Source organism: Aulonocara stuartgranti (genome assembly GCF_965226115.1).
Source record: "Aulonocara stuartgranti genome assembly, chromosome: 3".
NCBI classification, from domain to species: Eukaryota; Metazoa; Chordata; class Actinopteri; order Cichliformes; family Cichlidae; genus Aulonocara; species Aulonocara stuartgranti.
The window spans coordinates 57,239,498-57,257,025 of record NC_138941.1 but is presented as its reverse complement, the minus strand read 5'-3'; the positions used below and the strand labels follow the sequence as shown (position 1 = coordinate 57,257,025).

General features: G+C 38.5%; 1 protein-coding gene and 1 long non-coding RNA gene across 2 annotated transcripts; one reads left to right on the top strand and one right to left on the bottom strand.

The window, feature by feature from the left end:
• Positions 1 to 1,966: 1,966 nt before the first annotated feature.
• LOC309701893 lies at positions 1,967 to 5,866 on the bottom strand. Its single transcript, XR_014275285.1, has 3 exons — positions 5,647 to 5,866; positions 4,385 to 4,520; positions 1,967 to 3,100 (listed from the first exon to the last, which is right to left on the bottom strand). It is a non-coding gene; the product is annotated as an uncharacterized lncRNA (long non-coding RNA).
• Positions 5,867 to 6,927: 1,061 nt separating this feature from the next.
• LOC309701864 (sialoadhesin-like) lies at positions 6,928 to 12,740 on the top strand. The gene is made up of 5 exons (XM_082526177.1): positions 6,928 to 6,956; positions 8,969 to 9,220; positions 9,348 to 9,608; positions 10,355 to 10,501; positions 10,824 to 12,740. The coding sequence occupies exons 1-5, from the start codon at positions 6,950 to 6,952 to the stop codon at positions 10,859 to 10,861; spliced, it is 705 nt and encodes a 234-aa protein (XP_082382303.1). The 5' UTR covers positions 6,928 to 6,949; the 3' UTR covers positions 10,862 to 12,740.
• The last annotated feature ends 4,788 nt before the right edge of the window (positions 12,741 to 17,528 follow it).

The window sequence follows — 17,528 nt, the reverse complement described above, 5'->3', positions numbered from 1 at the left end:
CCCACCTGTCCAGGCTCTCTTGCACCTATTCTCTACTCTCATTATTTGATTCAGTTTAATTCAACTTAATTTACCTAGTGTCAAATCCCAATAACAGTTGTTCAAAGCACTTTATATAGTAAGGTAAAGACCCTACAATAATACAGAAAAAAACCCAAGCAGGAAGCAGTTTGTGGCAGTGGGGGGAAAAAAATCTCCTTCTAGGAGTAAGAAACCTCCTGGAGAACGAGACTGCAGGAGGGCAGCCAACTGCTATAACTGGTTGGGATAAGGGGAAGGAGAAGAAGGAAGATTACAGATTATTTCTCCATAAACCATGGAGACTTCTGCCTGACCTTACCTCTCAGCCTGTCCATCACCACAACAACAATGATGATCCCGGACGTAACCCCACCCTTACCTTGAACACATTTGTCACTCCTACCTAACCTTAACACTGTCTCACTGTCCTCATGCATGGCCTACACCACCCTCAAATATACCAAAAAAAATCCATGTTGGATTTATTTAATTCAATAGTGGACATTGGTTGCACACAAATGTTTTGCTTTGGCAGAAACTTAAACAACTGACTTAAATTTACACAAGTTATTCATATTCAATAAACCTGTGCATTTTGTGTTCATAAAACCCGATTGAAACATGTTTAGATGAAGTAAGTTGAGCTCTTGGAATATTTTGATCCTTCAAAATTTTGTCATTTTATTTCAAGACTATTCAATAACTTTTACCCCAGTACTGCTTGGTCACTTATATACTACATGTTGTCTTTATATTATATAATGTTCGACAAAGTCTGGCCATCGGGCATACTGGCATTTGCTCGGTGGCCCGATGATTTCTTTTTTTTAATAAACCATGAAAGGTGGTGGATTGGCCAGATGCTGGTCGGTGTGTAAAAATAACTCAATTATTTGGTGGTGGCTATGGCACTGCTTCCTCAGAGTCAGTAACATTAGCAAGTGGTGGAGGCCAGCAGGTGGATGAGGCAGGAGGAGAGACCTGAAATGAACTTCAGGTAAGAAGTTATGACCTGCAGTCTATCTGGGTCAGATATAAACCAAGTTTAGGTGAAGTTTATTTTTGTTGTGCTGACTTTTTACTGTCAGTTACAATAACTCGTACTGCTACTAGCTAGCATGACGGAGTTTCTATACAGCTGGGTGGGTGCTATGATGTTACTGATAGTGAACTTTATTTTATTCATAAGGTTAGTTAGTAGAGTTGCCAACCGTCCCGTACAAATGGAATCATCCCGCATTCAGAGAAAAATATTGCGCGTTTCGTATTGAGCTGAGAAGGAACACAGTTTGTCCTGGACTTTACTCGACTATGATATGAACAATTTAATCTACCCGCTCTGCATATTATGTAGTTTCTACACTACACTGTAAAAAAATATTCCGTAGAAAAACAGAAAATGTCCTGGTAATTTTCTGCCAGTACATTTTCTGTTTTTTTACGGAGGTTTGACGGACCTTTCTGTAAATGATAAAACGGAAAATTCTGTAGATTTACAGTATACTCTCTGTACTATTTACGGACATTTCCTTCAGCTATAAAACAGAAAATTCCGTTTATTCACAGTATATTTTCTGTATCATTAACTGATATTTTCCGTTAATAGAAAAATTGAAATTTCTGTTTATATTACTATTTCCAAGCACTTCTTTTCACTGTAACTCATTAAATATAGTTCTTTATATCCTTAAACGTACATTTCTATGCAATTACAACCTAGTACACCATGTACTCAAAAATTCATAAATTAAAACTTTAATTTGTGCTTCGTACACAACAACATTGGTACAATTAATGTTAAATATTCTTTTATTCTCCTTAACTCAAACACTATACTTAAATATAATGACAGCATCCATCTTGTCATAAAACTACTAAACAGCTGATACATGAACAAAATAACTCACAAGCTTTCAAATTTGAGCATTTTTATTTCCTTAAAATCAGGTTGCCCTCATGTAAATGTGTTTATTTACATTCATTCAAGTGGCTACCAAGTGTTTTCTTCAAACAGGACACCTGACAAACAAAAAATGTCATATTTAACGACATGTTCACATTTAATAATATCCAGAGTACCTTTTAGTTAGAATCACTGCCTTGTGGTAGTTTTGCCTCAGCCAAATGGTTAAGGTGTGGTTTACATCCATCTCTGTCCACTTATGATACAGTATACACATGTAGTCAGTTATAGCCAAACACCTTTGATTACTGAATTGCATTCACTTCATTAATGAAGTGAATGTAATTCACATTTGCGTGAACATTTGTCTGAGATTAACTCTTTGGGCTCTTTACCTTACAATATAACATACTTGAGTCAAAATTTGTTGACTGTTTAAGTGGTGCCACATGAATACAACTGAACAGATCTAAAGAAGATGTTCCTGAACTTTGGGTTTATTCGAACAGGACTGATGGATAACCACAGGACTTTTCCCCATATGATAACTACAACACATAATAAATTAAGACAGATTACTGTCCCAAACTTAAAGATAAAAGTGTATTTACGGGACTTGTTTTGTCAGTGAGGAGCAAAGTATAATTAGAAGTGCTTGTTCTGATGAAAAGTTAAACTGTAAACAGCAGCATAGTGAATAAGGATCTGTGTCCACGAATCCTCAGCAGTGACAACACTTAAACATCATAGTTCAAAATCCTTAATGCACACCTTTTTCTCCACGGTGTTCAAATTCTCTAAGCTGGTTAAGTAGAGGAAAAAGTCTGACATATTTCAGGACCATTAAATGTTAGACAAGGCTCTGAAAACGAGGTTACAGTTACAAACAAAAACCTCTGCTTGTGCGCACAGACCCTAAATCACAACAAATAAGACAATAGTAAGACAAATTACTACAAAGTCTTGTTACCGCTCTTCATATAACAGTGTGACAAAGTCCTGAATGCAGCCTGCATGTTAGTACATCAAGGTCCATCTGAGCTTTAAGTAAAATACACTCAGCTTTTCCTTGGATTTTAAGAGTTGCTCAGTTCATACAGGAACTGCAGCAGTCGGAGTTAACGTGTCGCTGTGTTGCTCCTCCGTGTCAGCCATTGAGACTAGTCGCAATTTATTCTGAGGAAAAAAAGAGAAACAACAAGACATTTTTAAAAAGTTTGTATTTTTATAATTTTTTTTTACCTAGAGCATAAACAACATAAACAAAAAAAGGATTAGGGCTGTGCGATATGACGATATATATCAGATTACGATATAAAAATGTCTATCGTTTCATATTATACACTATTCTTTGTTTTGTGGTGTTGCAAAATAAACTGTTTACGGCAATATTTTTTTCATGGTTTTGATGGTCACTGTAGTTGCTATATTATTTCTTAAAGTTCTCTCCTTCTCTTATACTTAAAATAACCACACTATGGACGGACAAGTGACTGTTTTTAACGCGTACTTTCGTTACCAACAATGAGGATAAAACCATCGTGTGGCTCCGCCGTCCGCTTGTTTATTTTCCACATAAACCTTTCACAATAAAGCTCAAGTTTCTGTTGAGACTTTTCAAACTAAACTGAAATGATATACATTATTCTCAAACATAAAATTTCAGAATATGCATCAAACAAATGACCTCAAATAAAAACATCAAGTAACTATAAATGGCGCTTACAGTCACCACGCAGATGAAGGCACAGAGAATACCAGCATGGCCAGCAAGGATGAGGCAGAACCAGAAGGACCAGTCAAAAGAAATCGAGGACCTTATTGTTAAATGAGGGGCTACCTCTGTAGCATGGACATGGTTTGGTTATGAAAAGTCTGACACGCCCCAGAAAACTGTACTATGCAAATTATGCCACAAACTGGTCCCCACCACCACTCAAACACGACAAACCTCTTTAACCACCTACACAAGAATCACATGAAAGAGTTTCGAGAGAGTTTACGAATGAAAAGCAAAAAAGAGTCGTCAGGTGCTCAAAATAATCCTTAGACTCAAACGTTAGAACAGGCTTTTCCTTGCAGCACGCCGTCTAATAAATACTCAGAAAGAAAATGGCGGCCATTTAAACTCATGTCTAAAAATGTATAGTTTCACGCATCGGTCAAAACACTCGACTCCTGGTACACGACGCCCAACTGAAAACATTTCACATAAGTCGAGTTGCCCGAGAATCACAGAATTTACAGAAAATGCACTATTTTGTGATATATATCGTTATCAGGAGAGATACGTCTTATATTGGGATATGAGATTTTGGTCATATCACGCAGCCCTACAAAGGATTATAATTCACGTAGAGTTGCATACACATAACACCATTCTGTTGCAACAAAAGCAGTTTATAATTAAAGTAACATACATACCTTGAAAAACTAAATCAACCACAACATTAAACTCACCTTGTGTTTGTAGAGAAGGTGATCAGGGTTTTTCTTCATTTCCTGAGACCAGCTGCTCTGGATCATCACCAGCTTGTATCTTCATCTTTTTTTTCCACTCGGGGAAGTCTTTCCTTTTCTTGGCCATTGCTCTGCACTGGAAAACCAAAGTGTGTGATCAAAGGTGAAATAAGGGATATTTTTCCACTGCAGGACTTAAAGTGCTTCAAGTAGTGATAGCTGTTGATCCATTTCTCAAATAATCTGTAAGGATCTGGATTTTTAAGAAAGATATAAATATCTCTGCTTATATTTGGCTAAAAGCTTGATGTAGACAAGGCATATAAAGCCCCTGCACACCAGCACTGCGCTTACATTATAGTTCAATCAAGAAATAGTTATTATTGATTTATTATTGCATTTTTTTAGTAATAATTTTTAGTATTTAATCACATTAGCACAGTGGGGTGACAAAAATATTCCACATACAAGAAATGCTGCTCAGCATTTCATAAATTACATTTTCAACAAATGTTGGAGTAAAAACACAGTTACAGGGAAAATGTGTCTGTCTGTAAATATTAACTAAACATTTCTATGTGCTACAAAATAGACATACTGTAATTGTAAATGTGCTGAGGTGAAACTATACTTTCAATAATTTTACCACTACAGTCTGTTAACCACCGAAATAATCTATGCTGGTCAGCTAGCTAAAAGTCTTTACTTTAGCAGCCCAAATCAGAGGCTAACATTAGCATTTGCTAGCGTCAGCCAGGAAGGTCTGAGGCTTAAACTAGGGTTAGTGTAACTTTGCCTGAAACCCTTTAAAGTGTACAGTAGAGCCAACTGTAAAACACAGGTATTGATACAGTACTTATTAGAGTCCTAGAATAATTTCTAGAACCATGAAGTTCTCACTTTCCCAGTTATCCACATCGCTGACTTTCGCTAATTAGCTAGTTAGCAGTCACAGCTGTGTAATACCCAGAGAGACACAGACAGCTAACTATAATATTTATGAAAACTGGTTCAGCCACTGAAGGGCAAAACTGGTGGTATCACAGTAAAAATTATTTTAACATTAATTAAAATAAAGCTTAAGTCATGTTAAACCTAAATAACAATTATTTTAAAAAATGAGTCAGCAAAATATTCCTGACTTGTCTGGAGACAGCCGAAACCAGTTAACAAATAAATTAACAATTCTTTCTAAATAAAAACACGGAGTCTTTTGAAAAAACATTATTTTAATAAAACGAAACATGAGTTTTAATACTTACCACAGAAATTTGAAGGCAGTTTCTCCAACTTCAGAATCCAAAATCCAGATGAAGCCTGAAAGAAGCCTAATGGCTGCTCTTGCGCTTACTTTTCCCTCCTTTTCAGGTTCTTTTTCCCACAATGCATTGCAGTAGTTGAGAAATACAGAAAAATACCTGTAAATGACTAATACGGAAAATTCCTTCACGTTTATACAGTAGATTGTACTGTATTTTTACGGATTTTTTTTACAGTGTATATAGTTACACTTAACTTTAAAGCATGAGGCACTTGTGTTAAATACATGGAAGATGCTTACATAAAACCAAGAGATGGCCAATCCCTTTTTTTCAGTGTACTTCCTTGTCATTCCTGACTTCCTCATGCAGTATCACAGTTCCTCTCTTGGCACCCTATCACGTGCTTTCTCTTGAGTTTTTTGTTTATAATTTTGTAATTTTAAAAAATAATAATAATTAGGAGATGGATCCAAAACTTTGTTCCTTTTTTATATTGCTTTGGTCAGTATTTGTCAGCATCAATTGTGTTTTACTAGCACAATGTGTGTGGTCTTACAGTTCCTTAGGTGGCGATATGTGATCACATGTTAAGTTCTTGCTAAACATAATGCCAAATACATTCAGTAACATTCACATCTATTCTCAATAGAAGTTTGGTTTCTTCAATATATACGTTTTAATTTATAAATATGGACAGTGATACACTATGCAAAGTCTGTACGGAAGCACAACCTTTCTGGAATATTCATTTATTTTTGTATTTATGCCATCATTTCCCATAAACTCCCCAGTGGTTACCATGGAGTCTTGCATGCAAGGGAAGAGTGTGGGTTTGCTCTGGGTTTGTGGGTGGCATTTTAACATTAGTCTGTAGCTGTTTCATATCCTGTTTCTCAGAAGCCAGGTTTTTTTTCTCTTCTTTTTTGTTCAAGACTGGATTGTCTGATCAAGCCATTGCTTAATTTCTTTAAGCACAAAAATTGATTTGGATGCATTCACTAAGAACTGATTAGGTCAACAAACTATAACACATTCTTGATGTTACATTTAGTAAACACATAAATGATGAATGAATTTAGGCACCTTTAAAAGGTTTCAAATGAACCATTTAGAACTCAATCTAGCTTAAAATCTAAATTCAAATTTTGCAAATAAATGTTTTTTTTTCTTGTTTGTTTTGTTTAAAGTTACTGAGTAGAGGCTTACATAGTTTCCTGTGTTAGGACAGGATGTGGTAGACTACATGTTGAACTGTAGATGCAAATGACACATGTGCAGGATGGAGGCCACATCACTTGTCTTCATGCTCTGTGAGTAATTTAATGCTTTAAAAAATATTTTCCCTCTTTTGTCTCAGATTTCAGGTTTCTTTTAATAATAATTTTGTTTGTAGCTTTCAGTGATTAACTTGGTCCTACAATGTTTTAATGAAATAAAATAATAAAAAATTAAAATTTGGTCACAACTAGGTTTAGGTTGGAGTGAATATTGACATGCAATTTTCAGGGGTCACTTCTGAGTCCCTTTTGTGTGAAAATGTGATGGTGAAGGACAGAATACAAGATGAGGTCAGGGTGGAGTCTCTGTGAACTATGATGTTTGCAGTTGATATTGTCGTGTGTAGTGAGAGAAAGGAAGAAGTGTAAAGGGAACTTGGAGATGTGGATGGATGCTCTGGAGAGACGAGGAATGAAAGTAAGTAAAAACAAAACAGAAAACGTGAATGGGAGGGAGAAAGGTGTACCAGTGAAGCTGCAAGTAGAGGTAGTTTCGATTAGTTTAAATATCTGTGGTCAACTATCCAAAGAAACAGACGTGCACAGGTGAGGTGAAGAAGAGAGTGCAGGCAGGTTGGAGATGAGTGTCAGAGTTGATTTGTGACAGAAGGATAGAAGCAAGAGTGAAAAGGAAGGTTCACAAGATGGAAGTGAGATCTGCTGTGGTTTGTGTTTGGGGGGATGGTAGTGCTGACAAAAAGACAGGAGGCAGAGCTGCAGATATTTGATGGTGAAGATTGGGAGTGACAGGAATGGTCACAGTTAGAAACAAATACATCAGGCAGAGGGTTTTTCTCCACAATAGAGCAACATCTCAACAAAATTTGCAAACACATTATTTAGGCACCTACATGTACAGTCTGATTCCCTGAGTGCTGTGATTCTCTCTTTCAATCTTTCACTGAGATCAAGGAAAAGTGAAAATGTAGTTGCAGTTATGTTCTGTACATACTCATAACAACTGCTCAGCCTTTCCTATATTGGAGTATATTGTAGGCCAAAGTGCATTTGGGGAGGAGAAGAAAAAATCTGGTTTAGTAAATGCAGATGGCTGTAATAGATAAATTAATTTAACCAGTATATCTTGTCTATCAACACAGCAACTAGACATTTATTTCTAATATGCCCTCTACCTAGTTCTTTCTTTAGTCAGACATTGATTTCACACCACTTAAGAGATAGTGGTTGTTTGACTGGGAATAAGTCAAAGTTTATGACAAATTGACTTCTCAATTGAGCTGTGATCTCAAAGGAACCCTTATGGATGATTTTACGGTCAAAGTTTCTGCCACCAGAAGAAGTAAACGAAAGCAAACGCCTGGAGCTGTAGATGTTATATCTCTCTCCTGGCCTGCAAATACTTTTATGTTTCCCCAGATAAGCTGCGAGAAAAGAATGTCAGATAAAAATCTGTCCAGCATGTCTTGGATGTGTCTGGACCTTTCTTGCTATGCCTCTCTCGCTACAGTTGTACAGTAATGAGAGAAGCATAGCAAGAAAATATCCCCCACAGGATACTCCAAGGGACAAAATTGAATGTGCAACTGGGTATGCAAACACACATGCACCCTCGAATATCCTGGAGAGGATAAAGAGTTCTGCAGACAGGGCAAAAGTCATATTGCTCCTGCTGAATCCCAGGTTTGACTAAAGGACAGACTCTCCTCTTCCACACCCTGGCATTAGCTAATGAGTTAGATGTCCCTACAGTTGAGCAAACCCTCGGTCTTTCTTCTTAAATAAGTAAACCATTACCCCAGTCTGCCAGTACAGAGCCACCACCCCAGATCTCCATGCAATGTTGCAGACAGACAGGACAGCCCTATAACATTGAAAGCCTTTAGGAACTCAGGACAAATTTCATCCACCCCAATGACCAAGCCACTAAAGAGTTGTTTGACAGCCTTAGTGACCTTACCCCCAGTGGTCCTCCCATCCCCAATATAACTTTTTTTTCTTTTCTGGTGAAAAGGAACGCTTTGTTAAATTTTGATGTAATCATTAAAATATATTCTTTCAATTCCTGTATCTCTCCCTCTCTGCAGCCACACTCAGCATCACCCCCAACAGACTGCAGTTCTTCCAGTATGACAAAATTGAACTGAAGTGTGTGGCAAACTCTACTGGCTGGACAGTGAAGAGAAACACTGGCTCAAAGATTGAGGAGTGCACGTTTGGCTGGGGAACACCGAGCGAGTCGTCCTGCATCATCGAGGATGCCTACCCGAAAGATACTGGAGTGTACTGGTGTGAATCTAAAAAGGAGTCCAGCAAAACCATAACAATCACAGTGATTGGTAATGTCATGACTGTATGTTTTATAATTGATAGGTTAATAATTATTTCTGATATATTTTATTAAACTCAACTAGACATGAAAAAGTAATCAATATTTGCACTGCTGTTTATTGTTTTATTTTCCAGCTCATGGTGTGATCTTGGAAAGCCCCATAGATCCAGTGATGGAGGGCAACCAAGTGACAATTCGCTGCTCCTACATGGGAGAAGATGAGGACATTTCAAAGTCAGATTTTTCAGCTGCATTCTACAAAGATGGTGTTTTCATAGGGACAGGTGATGCAGGGACGATGACCTTTTCAGCTCTGTCAAAATCTGACGAAGGCTTCTATAAGTGTAAACACCCATCAAAAGGAGAGTCAAGGCAGAGCCTCCTCGCAGTAAGAGGTGACATGATGTGTTTGTTCCTTTGTAGAGTAGTTCTGTTTATGCTTTATCTTTTTCACTCAAGTAGTCCCCAGTTTGTTCTACCTTGATAGCTTTTGAGAACGAGCTGTTATGAAGCAAAAGTTCCCATAGCAAAATTGCTATGGCCCAGACCTGGCCCACACAATGTGCTTACACATGGCCCACATACCCCAAAGAATGATGGCCCTTTGGTGGCCCAGATCTGGTTTGCCAAAAGTGTTGTAAATACATGGAAACTGTTCCAGATTAGGAACCGGCACTGGCACGATGTTGGTAGGACAGGCATTAAAACTAGGAAGTTAAGAAAAACGCATCTATTTCTTTGTCAAATGTATTTATTTTGATGAAACTCTTAAAGTGGATTCATAGCCTGACACACAAATGAAAAAAGAAAAAAAAATCCTACCAATTGTGTAGAAGACACATGAAAGTTAGGAGTCACTTTTAGGAATGACTTTAATATTTATACATTTTTCTACATTTGTATTTTTTGGGAGCCAAGTTCACACAAGGGAGGTCCTCAGTTTCTGTCTCTGTATATCAATAAAAGTATTATTTCATACATGGGCAAGAAAAACTGTGAAAGCCAAAAGTTATACTAAACCTAAATGAATATTTTTTTTTTAAAATACCATAAATTGAATTTTATTTTCTAAATTATCATCTGGATCACCAGTACTTGTGTAAAACCAAATGATTGAATGTCCAGTTTGTTTCTCACACAGTGGAATTCAAGAAATTAAATCCTACCACCCTGCCTCCTCCTCCTCCTATCATACCCTGGGCCAGAGTGATTTCTAGTGTCCTTCTCTTCATCCTCTACAACTGTGTTCTTGTACTGTGTATCTACATCTACCGGAAGTGGGCTCAAGGTAAGAACACCCAGACACCTGAAACCTAAAAGAATACAGTATCTTCTTCTTCTTTTTCCTCTGGCTGTTCCCTGTTGTTCCCTGTTTTATTTTTTGTTTTTTAATGTACAGCCTATGTATCATTGAAAAAGAAGTGAGACCCTTCTTGATTTTATGAATTTTTAAGTTATTTTCTAAATGCACCGATACTGTTTGCTTATGCGTATGCCTCGTCTTTATTGTATTTGGAATCCGATCCCAATTTAAATTTCAGAAGAGAAAATAGTTTTTAATGTCACTCGTGGCTCCTCTTAAAGAGATCTTTCCTTGACTTTTCCTGCAGGCAAAACTAAAAGGAACGCTTGTGAGTTGCAGCCATGATGAGCCCTGCTGGGAATACCAAAGAAAAGATGAACTGGAACGTTTTTCATACTGAACCTGGTCATGTGCTAGCTTTTATATTCACACCAGGAACATTGCAATTAAGTATCTCAACATTTATCCTTCTTAAAAAGTTGATTCTGTTCATCTGGACGTCAGCTGACTGCATGTTTCCCCAATCTTATAAAGAGTACTTTGGACGATAACTGAAACTAGCACCACAGAATGAACAATGGACTATGAGGTAATTTCCTTGATCATGTAAATTGTCGTGACTATTGATCAACAACCACTGATCAAATCCAACTGATGAAAGACCATTGTTCATTCAACACACATTAAGACGCAGACTTACAAAATACAGGGAAGGGAAGGAAGGAGACAGACAACACTAAGAAGACACAGAATGAGGGTGAGAGAGTCAGAGACAAAGAGCCACAACTGGGGAAATAGAAATACAAATAAATATTGATACAACACTGATAGAGAATGCAGGAAAAGATACAAGAAAAAGACTAAAAAACAAGGAACTAAGAACTAGAAACTTAAGTAACAAAAATTCAGAGGCTCTCTAAAAATCAGAATCCAAGCGCGCACACACACATACAGTTTCTCCTAAAAACCTAGTATCTGACTGACTAAAAATGTAAATGTTGTATGAACTTGCTGTATATTTAACACAACAAGTTTAACAAACTCAAAAACCTGGGTCAAAGACCCAGGACCATGACAACCAAGGGCTAAAGTCCCCCTGACAACATAGTCCCTAGAATTCCTGGGAAACACAAACCCTCTCCACCAGGATAACGTAGCAATTCACAGAGGACTTTAAATTAGCACTTGATGTAAAAATGCCCATATATCAATTTATATCAATTTACAGTGAACATGATTCTAGTAAAGATTTATTTTAAGTAACTTTAAGTAAAGTTATTCACCAATGGCCATGAGTACCATTCACAGAGAGTTGGGGAATAGCTGCAATCACAGCATTGTAACATGGTGAAAGATGTACCCTTAGGCCCCCTCCTTGATTTTCATGTAAATGCAGCCATTCCACTCTCTGTGAATGGTACTCATCGCCATTGATCAGTGGTCTTTGATCTATGATCAACGGGATTTGATCAATAGTTGCTGATCAACAGTCATGACAATTTACATATTAATGATCAAAGAACTGACCTCCCAGCCTATTGTTCCTTCAGTGGTGCTAGTTTCAGTCATAGTGCAAATGTACTGTTTATAAGATTGACCTGCAGTCAGGTGAGACTGAAGAACTTGGATGAGTGACGAAACGTCCAGATGAACAGAATCAACATTTTGGGATTTGCCTACCTGGATGAATAAATGCATCAAGACAACATTTATTGTTTTAAAAAAATTCCTCAGCTTAAAATATAACAAGTATAACATTGTTCACATAGTGAATGGCATGCTTGCATGACTATGATGTTTACTCTGTTTAGCCTGCATACTCTGAAATATTTACTTTACTGTTGAATTTGCCAATAAGCTAATGTCACTGCACAATAGTGTCACTTAATAAAACTGAAAGATATTTTATTCCACCATTTGCACTTCCTGTCATAGGGAGTGAAACTAGGAAGTAGTTTGTGCTAAGTGGAGTCATATGTTTACATCTTGGTCGCAGACAATGACACGAATACCTTGACTGTCATTGTTAGTGCCCAAGGTCAAAGTTGACCTTGAAAAAAATGTCAAGAAACTATATAGACTAATAACATATCACATGAAAGGGTTTTACAAAACATTTTATTTTATCAGATACAGATCAGATACCCGTTGAACACAACACATTCCATTAATAAATCTTAAAATTTCACATTTTGCAGACAAAGATTTCAGCCATTTCTGCTCTAGTCATATGAAAAAAATGATAAAATGCACCATCCAATAGTATGCAATACTTCGAAGTCAAAGAAAACTGAAATTAAAAAATTTAATTAAACTATCCTACTATAAAGTGTGTAACTGTAAACATTTGTGTATTTACTGTTCAATGTAGATTAAAATAAGTTGATCTGAACATCTTTATGTTGCTAGTCCATTGGAAGCAGGTACTGCATATTCATTAAGTTATTGATATACGGTGCAACCTAGATTTGAAAGAAGCAAGTAGATTAACTCTTTTTCTTTAATAAGGTACAGCTGCACTTTATTAAATTACAATTGTACTTTGGTAAACAAACTGAATCCTGGGTGCAGCTATTAAATATGTTTTTCTACATGTTCTAAATACACAGTAAGCAGTTTTCCACACAGCCTTTAGACTGAAATGGATTAAACTGGGTCTAGAAGTAACAAATACCCACATTCTAACATCCATTTATCAGTTTTAGTTTTGAATTGTGGTTTTTAAAAGGCTTGCCATGGTAAATGCAATGAAACAGGAAAATAATTTAAATGTAGATATACAATAATGGCAATTATGAAATAATAAGATTCTTAGATTTTAATTGATTGTTCTTTGTATAGGGAGTGGGCATTGCATGTTTACCAGACCATGAAATTTTGCTTTTTAAAACAAAATGCAAATAATTGATAAATTAACTGATTGCTATAACGGCGAGCTACAGTTTGATGGACATTTTCTGTCTCTGCCTGGAGGGAAGAGTAGAAAGTAACTGAAATGTAAACATGTATTCACAGACATGCATACAGCAGAGAACTGTCAGAAAGATAACCAATACAGCATACGTAACAGGATTTGATATTAGTCATCAAAAACCCCAACATATAGAAAACAAGGATCATAAGGCTACAGGAAATGCCGGATGGTTTAAACAGCACTGAGCCTTAAGACCAGTGGTTCATGCCTTCGTGTGAGAAAACAAATTTCATGAGTTTGTGGTTTGAAGAGGGAAGCATAACACTGTATGTATGTTTAGTTCACTTCATACAGTTTAAACAAATCTAGACTTCAATACAACTTCAAAATGAGAAAGGAAACAGACAAATAAAAAGATATATGCAGTAAAATGTTGCATTCACAGTGGTTACATTTGGTAGCACCCAAACATGTAAAGCTTTAGTATTCAGCAATACAACAGAAACACAGCAAGCTTTAGAAGCTTTCCTATACCACCACCTTGTGGCTTTCATGCATCATCTCCCGAATCAGCTTGGATAAAACCTGTGACTATATGGCTAAACTAATTTATATGATGATTTGGCCACAGCTTGGTAAATAGAGCTTATCAGTGTTATTTTCTCAAGTAGAAAAAAAAGGATAGAAAAAAGAAATAAAATATCAGATTGAGGTTATAGCCATTCGATCCCTATACAACCGTTGCAAGAGCTTGGTTCGCATTGCCGGCAATAAGTCGGACTCGTTCCCGGTGGGTGATGGGCTTCGCCAGGGCTGCCCTTTGTCTCCGGTTCTGTTCATAATTTTTATGGACAGGATTTCTAGGCGCAGCCAAGTGGCGGAGGGCTTTCGCTTTGGTGGCCTCAGAATCTCATCTCTGATTTTTGCAGATGATGTGGTTCTGTTGGCTTCATCGGGTGAAGGCCTCCAGCTCGCACTGGAACGGTTCGCAGCCGAGTGTGAAGCAGCAGGAATGAGGATCAGCACCTCCAAATCTGAGGCCATGGTTCTCAGCCGGAAAAGGGTGGAGTGCCCACTCCGGGTCGGGGATGAGTTCCTGCCCCAAGTGGAGGAGTTTAAGTATCTCGGGGTCTTGTTCGCGAGTGATGGGAGAAGGGAGCCGGAGATCGACAGACGGATTGGGGCTGCAGCTGCAGTAATGCGGACGTTGCACCGGTCCGTCGTGGTGAAGAGGGAGCTGAGTGTAAAAGCGAAGCTCTCAATTTACCGGTCGATCTACGTCCCTACCCTCACCTATGGCCACGAGCTGTGGGTAGTGACCGAAAGAACGAGATCGCGGATACAAGCGGCAGAAATGAGCTTCATCCGAAGGGTGGCTGGCCTCTCCCTTAGAGATAGGGTGAGAAGTTCGGCCATCCGGGAGGGGCTCAGAGTAGAGCAGCTGCTGCTCCACATCGAAAGGAGCCAGCTGAGGTGGTTCGGGCATCTGACAAGGATGCCCCCTGGGCGCCTCCTGGGTGAGGTGTTCCAGGCATGTCCCACCGGGAGGAGGCCCCGGGGCAGACCCAGGACACGCTGGAGAGATTATATCTCTCGGCTGGCCTGGGAACGCCTTGGTATTCCCCCGGACAAGCTGGAGGAGGTGGCTGGGGAGAGGGAGGTCTGGGCCTCTTTGCTTAGGCTGCTGCCCCCGCGACCCGACCCCGGACAAAGCGGATGACGATGGATGGATGGAGGTTATAGCTAGAACACCAATTAGAGTTTCACTGCAGTTTGTAGACATAAACACTCCCCGGCCACTTTATTATGTGCAGCTTGGTGGTACCAACTTGAACCCACTTCTGACGTCAGCTGTTTAATTCTTTGTGGCTTAGATTCAATGAGGTTCTGGGAACATTGCTCAGAGATTTTGGTATTCACAAAGTTGCTGAAGATTTGTCGACCTATGAAACCCATTCAAGCACGTCACAAAGGCATTCAATCTGATGACTGTGGAGGCCATGTGAGAACAGTGAATGCACTGTGATATTTAAGAAACAGGTTTGAGATGATCTGAACCTAGTGACATGATGTGTTACCCTGCTGGCAGCAGCAATGAGAAGTTGGGTAAGCTGTGGTAATGAAGGGATGAACAAGGTCAGCAACAATACTCAGGTAGGCTGTGGTGTTCAAATGGGATTCAGCTGGTACTAGTTGCTGTAATTAGTGGTTGTTTGAGTTACTGTTAGTGTGTAAAGTTATGAGTGACTATTATATTGTTGGAGCGGATGCTTTTATTTTGAAAGTCACAGAGCGACAAGGTGCTGTAAATTAAGTGGTGTAAACTATGGCTGTATCCCAATTCAGGGTCTGCAGCCTTAAAGGCCGCATTTTAAGGCCGATTATGTCACAGCGACGCGACGAAGGCTGTCCCAATTCGAAGGCTGCTCGAAATGCGGCCCTCAAATGGGTCCTTCATTTCCCTGAATTTTAAGGACGTGGTGGTGTAGACTTCGTGGCCCAACATATCCCAGAATACATAGCGCGGCGGTGGGTGTGGATAATTTTGCCGAAAAAAAAAAACGGCGGATGAGGGGCGCCCGAAGAGTGAACTTTAAGTAAGTACTGAATATTATGTCTCTTATTTATGTGCAAATGTTTAATAACGAAGAACATTAAAACATTACTGTTGGCCACATGTCGGCAAAGTTATGTGACATTAGTGACGTTTGTACTAACTTGGTTTTAAAGCCTTTACTTTAAAATACACGCCGTTCAAGCTCATGTAGAAACAAACAAATGAACAAATGATTTTCTCCTTCATTTCTGTCAAACAAAGCTGTATGAAACGTTTCCAGCTGTTAGTATCATGGTTTCTAGGCAACCTGGGCAGCGTGACGGAGGCTAGACCGTCTCATTTCACAACCCTCGCACTTCCGGCCTTAGCGGTCTTTGAGTACGCGACCCTTGAGGACCGTTAAGGCTGCGTACTTTAAGGCTGCAGACCCTGAATTGGGATACAGCCTATATAGCAGAAGCGCGAGTTTTAATTAGTGATGGTAAATTTGATTCTTTTTACGGAATCGAGTTTTAATGAGTCACTCACCAAAGTGAATCGGCCTTTTTGAGTCATTTGATTCACTGAGTCAGTTGACCAGAGAGTGCCAAAAATTTACATTTTCACTCAAACTTAATTTGTTTCTCTTTTCATGTAAATCCTACTGCTGAGTGATTCTAAAAGAAAACAACTATTTTATAGAGCAAAAAAAGAGCAAAAACATTTTTAAAAATTAAGTAATTCCCTATCAAAATTGCTTAATAAACATTTATTTTGTTTATTTTTATTTTATAAGTATTTTCCTTAAATGTGTCAAATATATATTTTCTCATCTAAATGTCCACTGAGCTGTGAGCCAGGGGGTGGTAATGCGCCTTAACATTGGTTGCCAACCAAGAAGAAGAAGAAGCTGTGAGCCAGGAGGGAGGGGGTGAGTGAGTGAGTGAGTGAGTGATTCGTTCAGTCTATGATTCAGCACAGGAGGGAGGGGGTTAGTAGCTCAAATGTGCTGTTAGCATGTTAGCAGAGCGGTGCTACTGTGAACCAAGGAGCTTGATGTGAGCTTCTACTCAGGGTTTTTTCTTCCAGTTCAGAGCAGAAATTCATTTGTTAAGATACTGGATGTTGTGTTTTTCTCCACAATTTTAATTATAAGCTAGATACATTGCTGCTAACAGCAACAGGGATGAGTCAGTTGGGCTTGTGAATCATGATTCATGAGTCAGTAAAGTGATTCTCGAGTATTGAACGATTCGTTCATGATTCGCACATCACTAGTTTTAATGCACAGAGAGTTAACCATTAATGGTTAACTCTCTGTGGTTACAGTGTGCTCAATGGTTAATGGACGGGAATATGAGAAAATGGCTATTAAGGTGCAATCCTGAGTTGTAAGCAGTTCCTTAGCACCTGGTTGATGAGGGAACAAGGTTTGTAACAAAGTTTGTCCTGTGGATATGTACTTTGTTGTTTTACGGAGCATATAGCTGCTGACCGCTACTAAGCATAAAGGCTAAGTTTTCACCCACTAGAGGGTGCTAACATACCTCGTCAGGTTTAGG

Coding starts and splice junctions, on each gene's coding strand:
- LOC309701864 (XM_082526177.1), top strand. Junction 9,221..9,347: donor CATAACAATCACAGTGATTG/GTAATGTCATGA, acceptor TTTATTTTCCAG/CTCATGGTGTGATCTTGGAA. Junction 9,609..10,354: donor GAGCCTCCTCGCAGTAAGAG/GTGACATGATGT, acceptor TTTCTCACACAG/TGGAATTCAAGAAATTAAAT.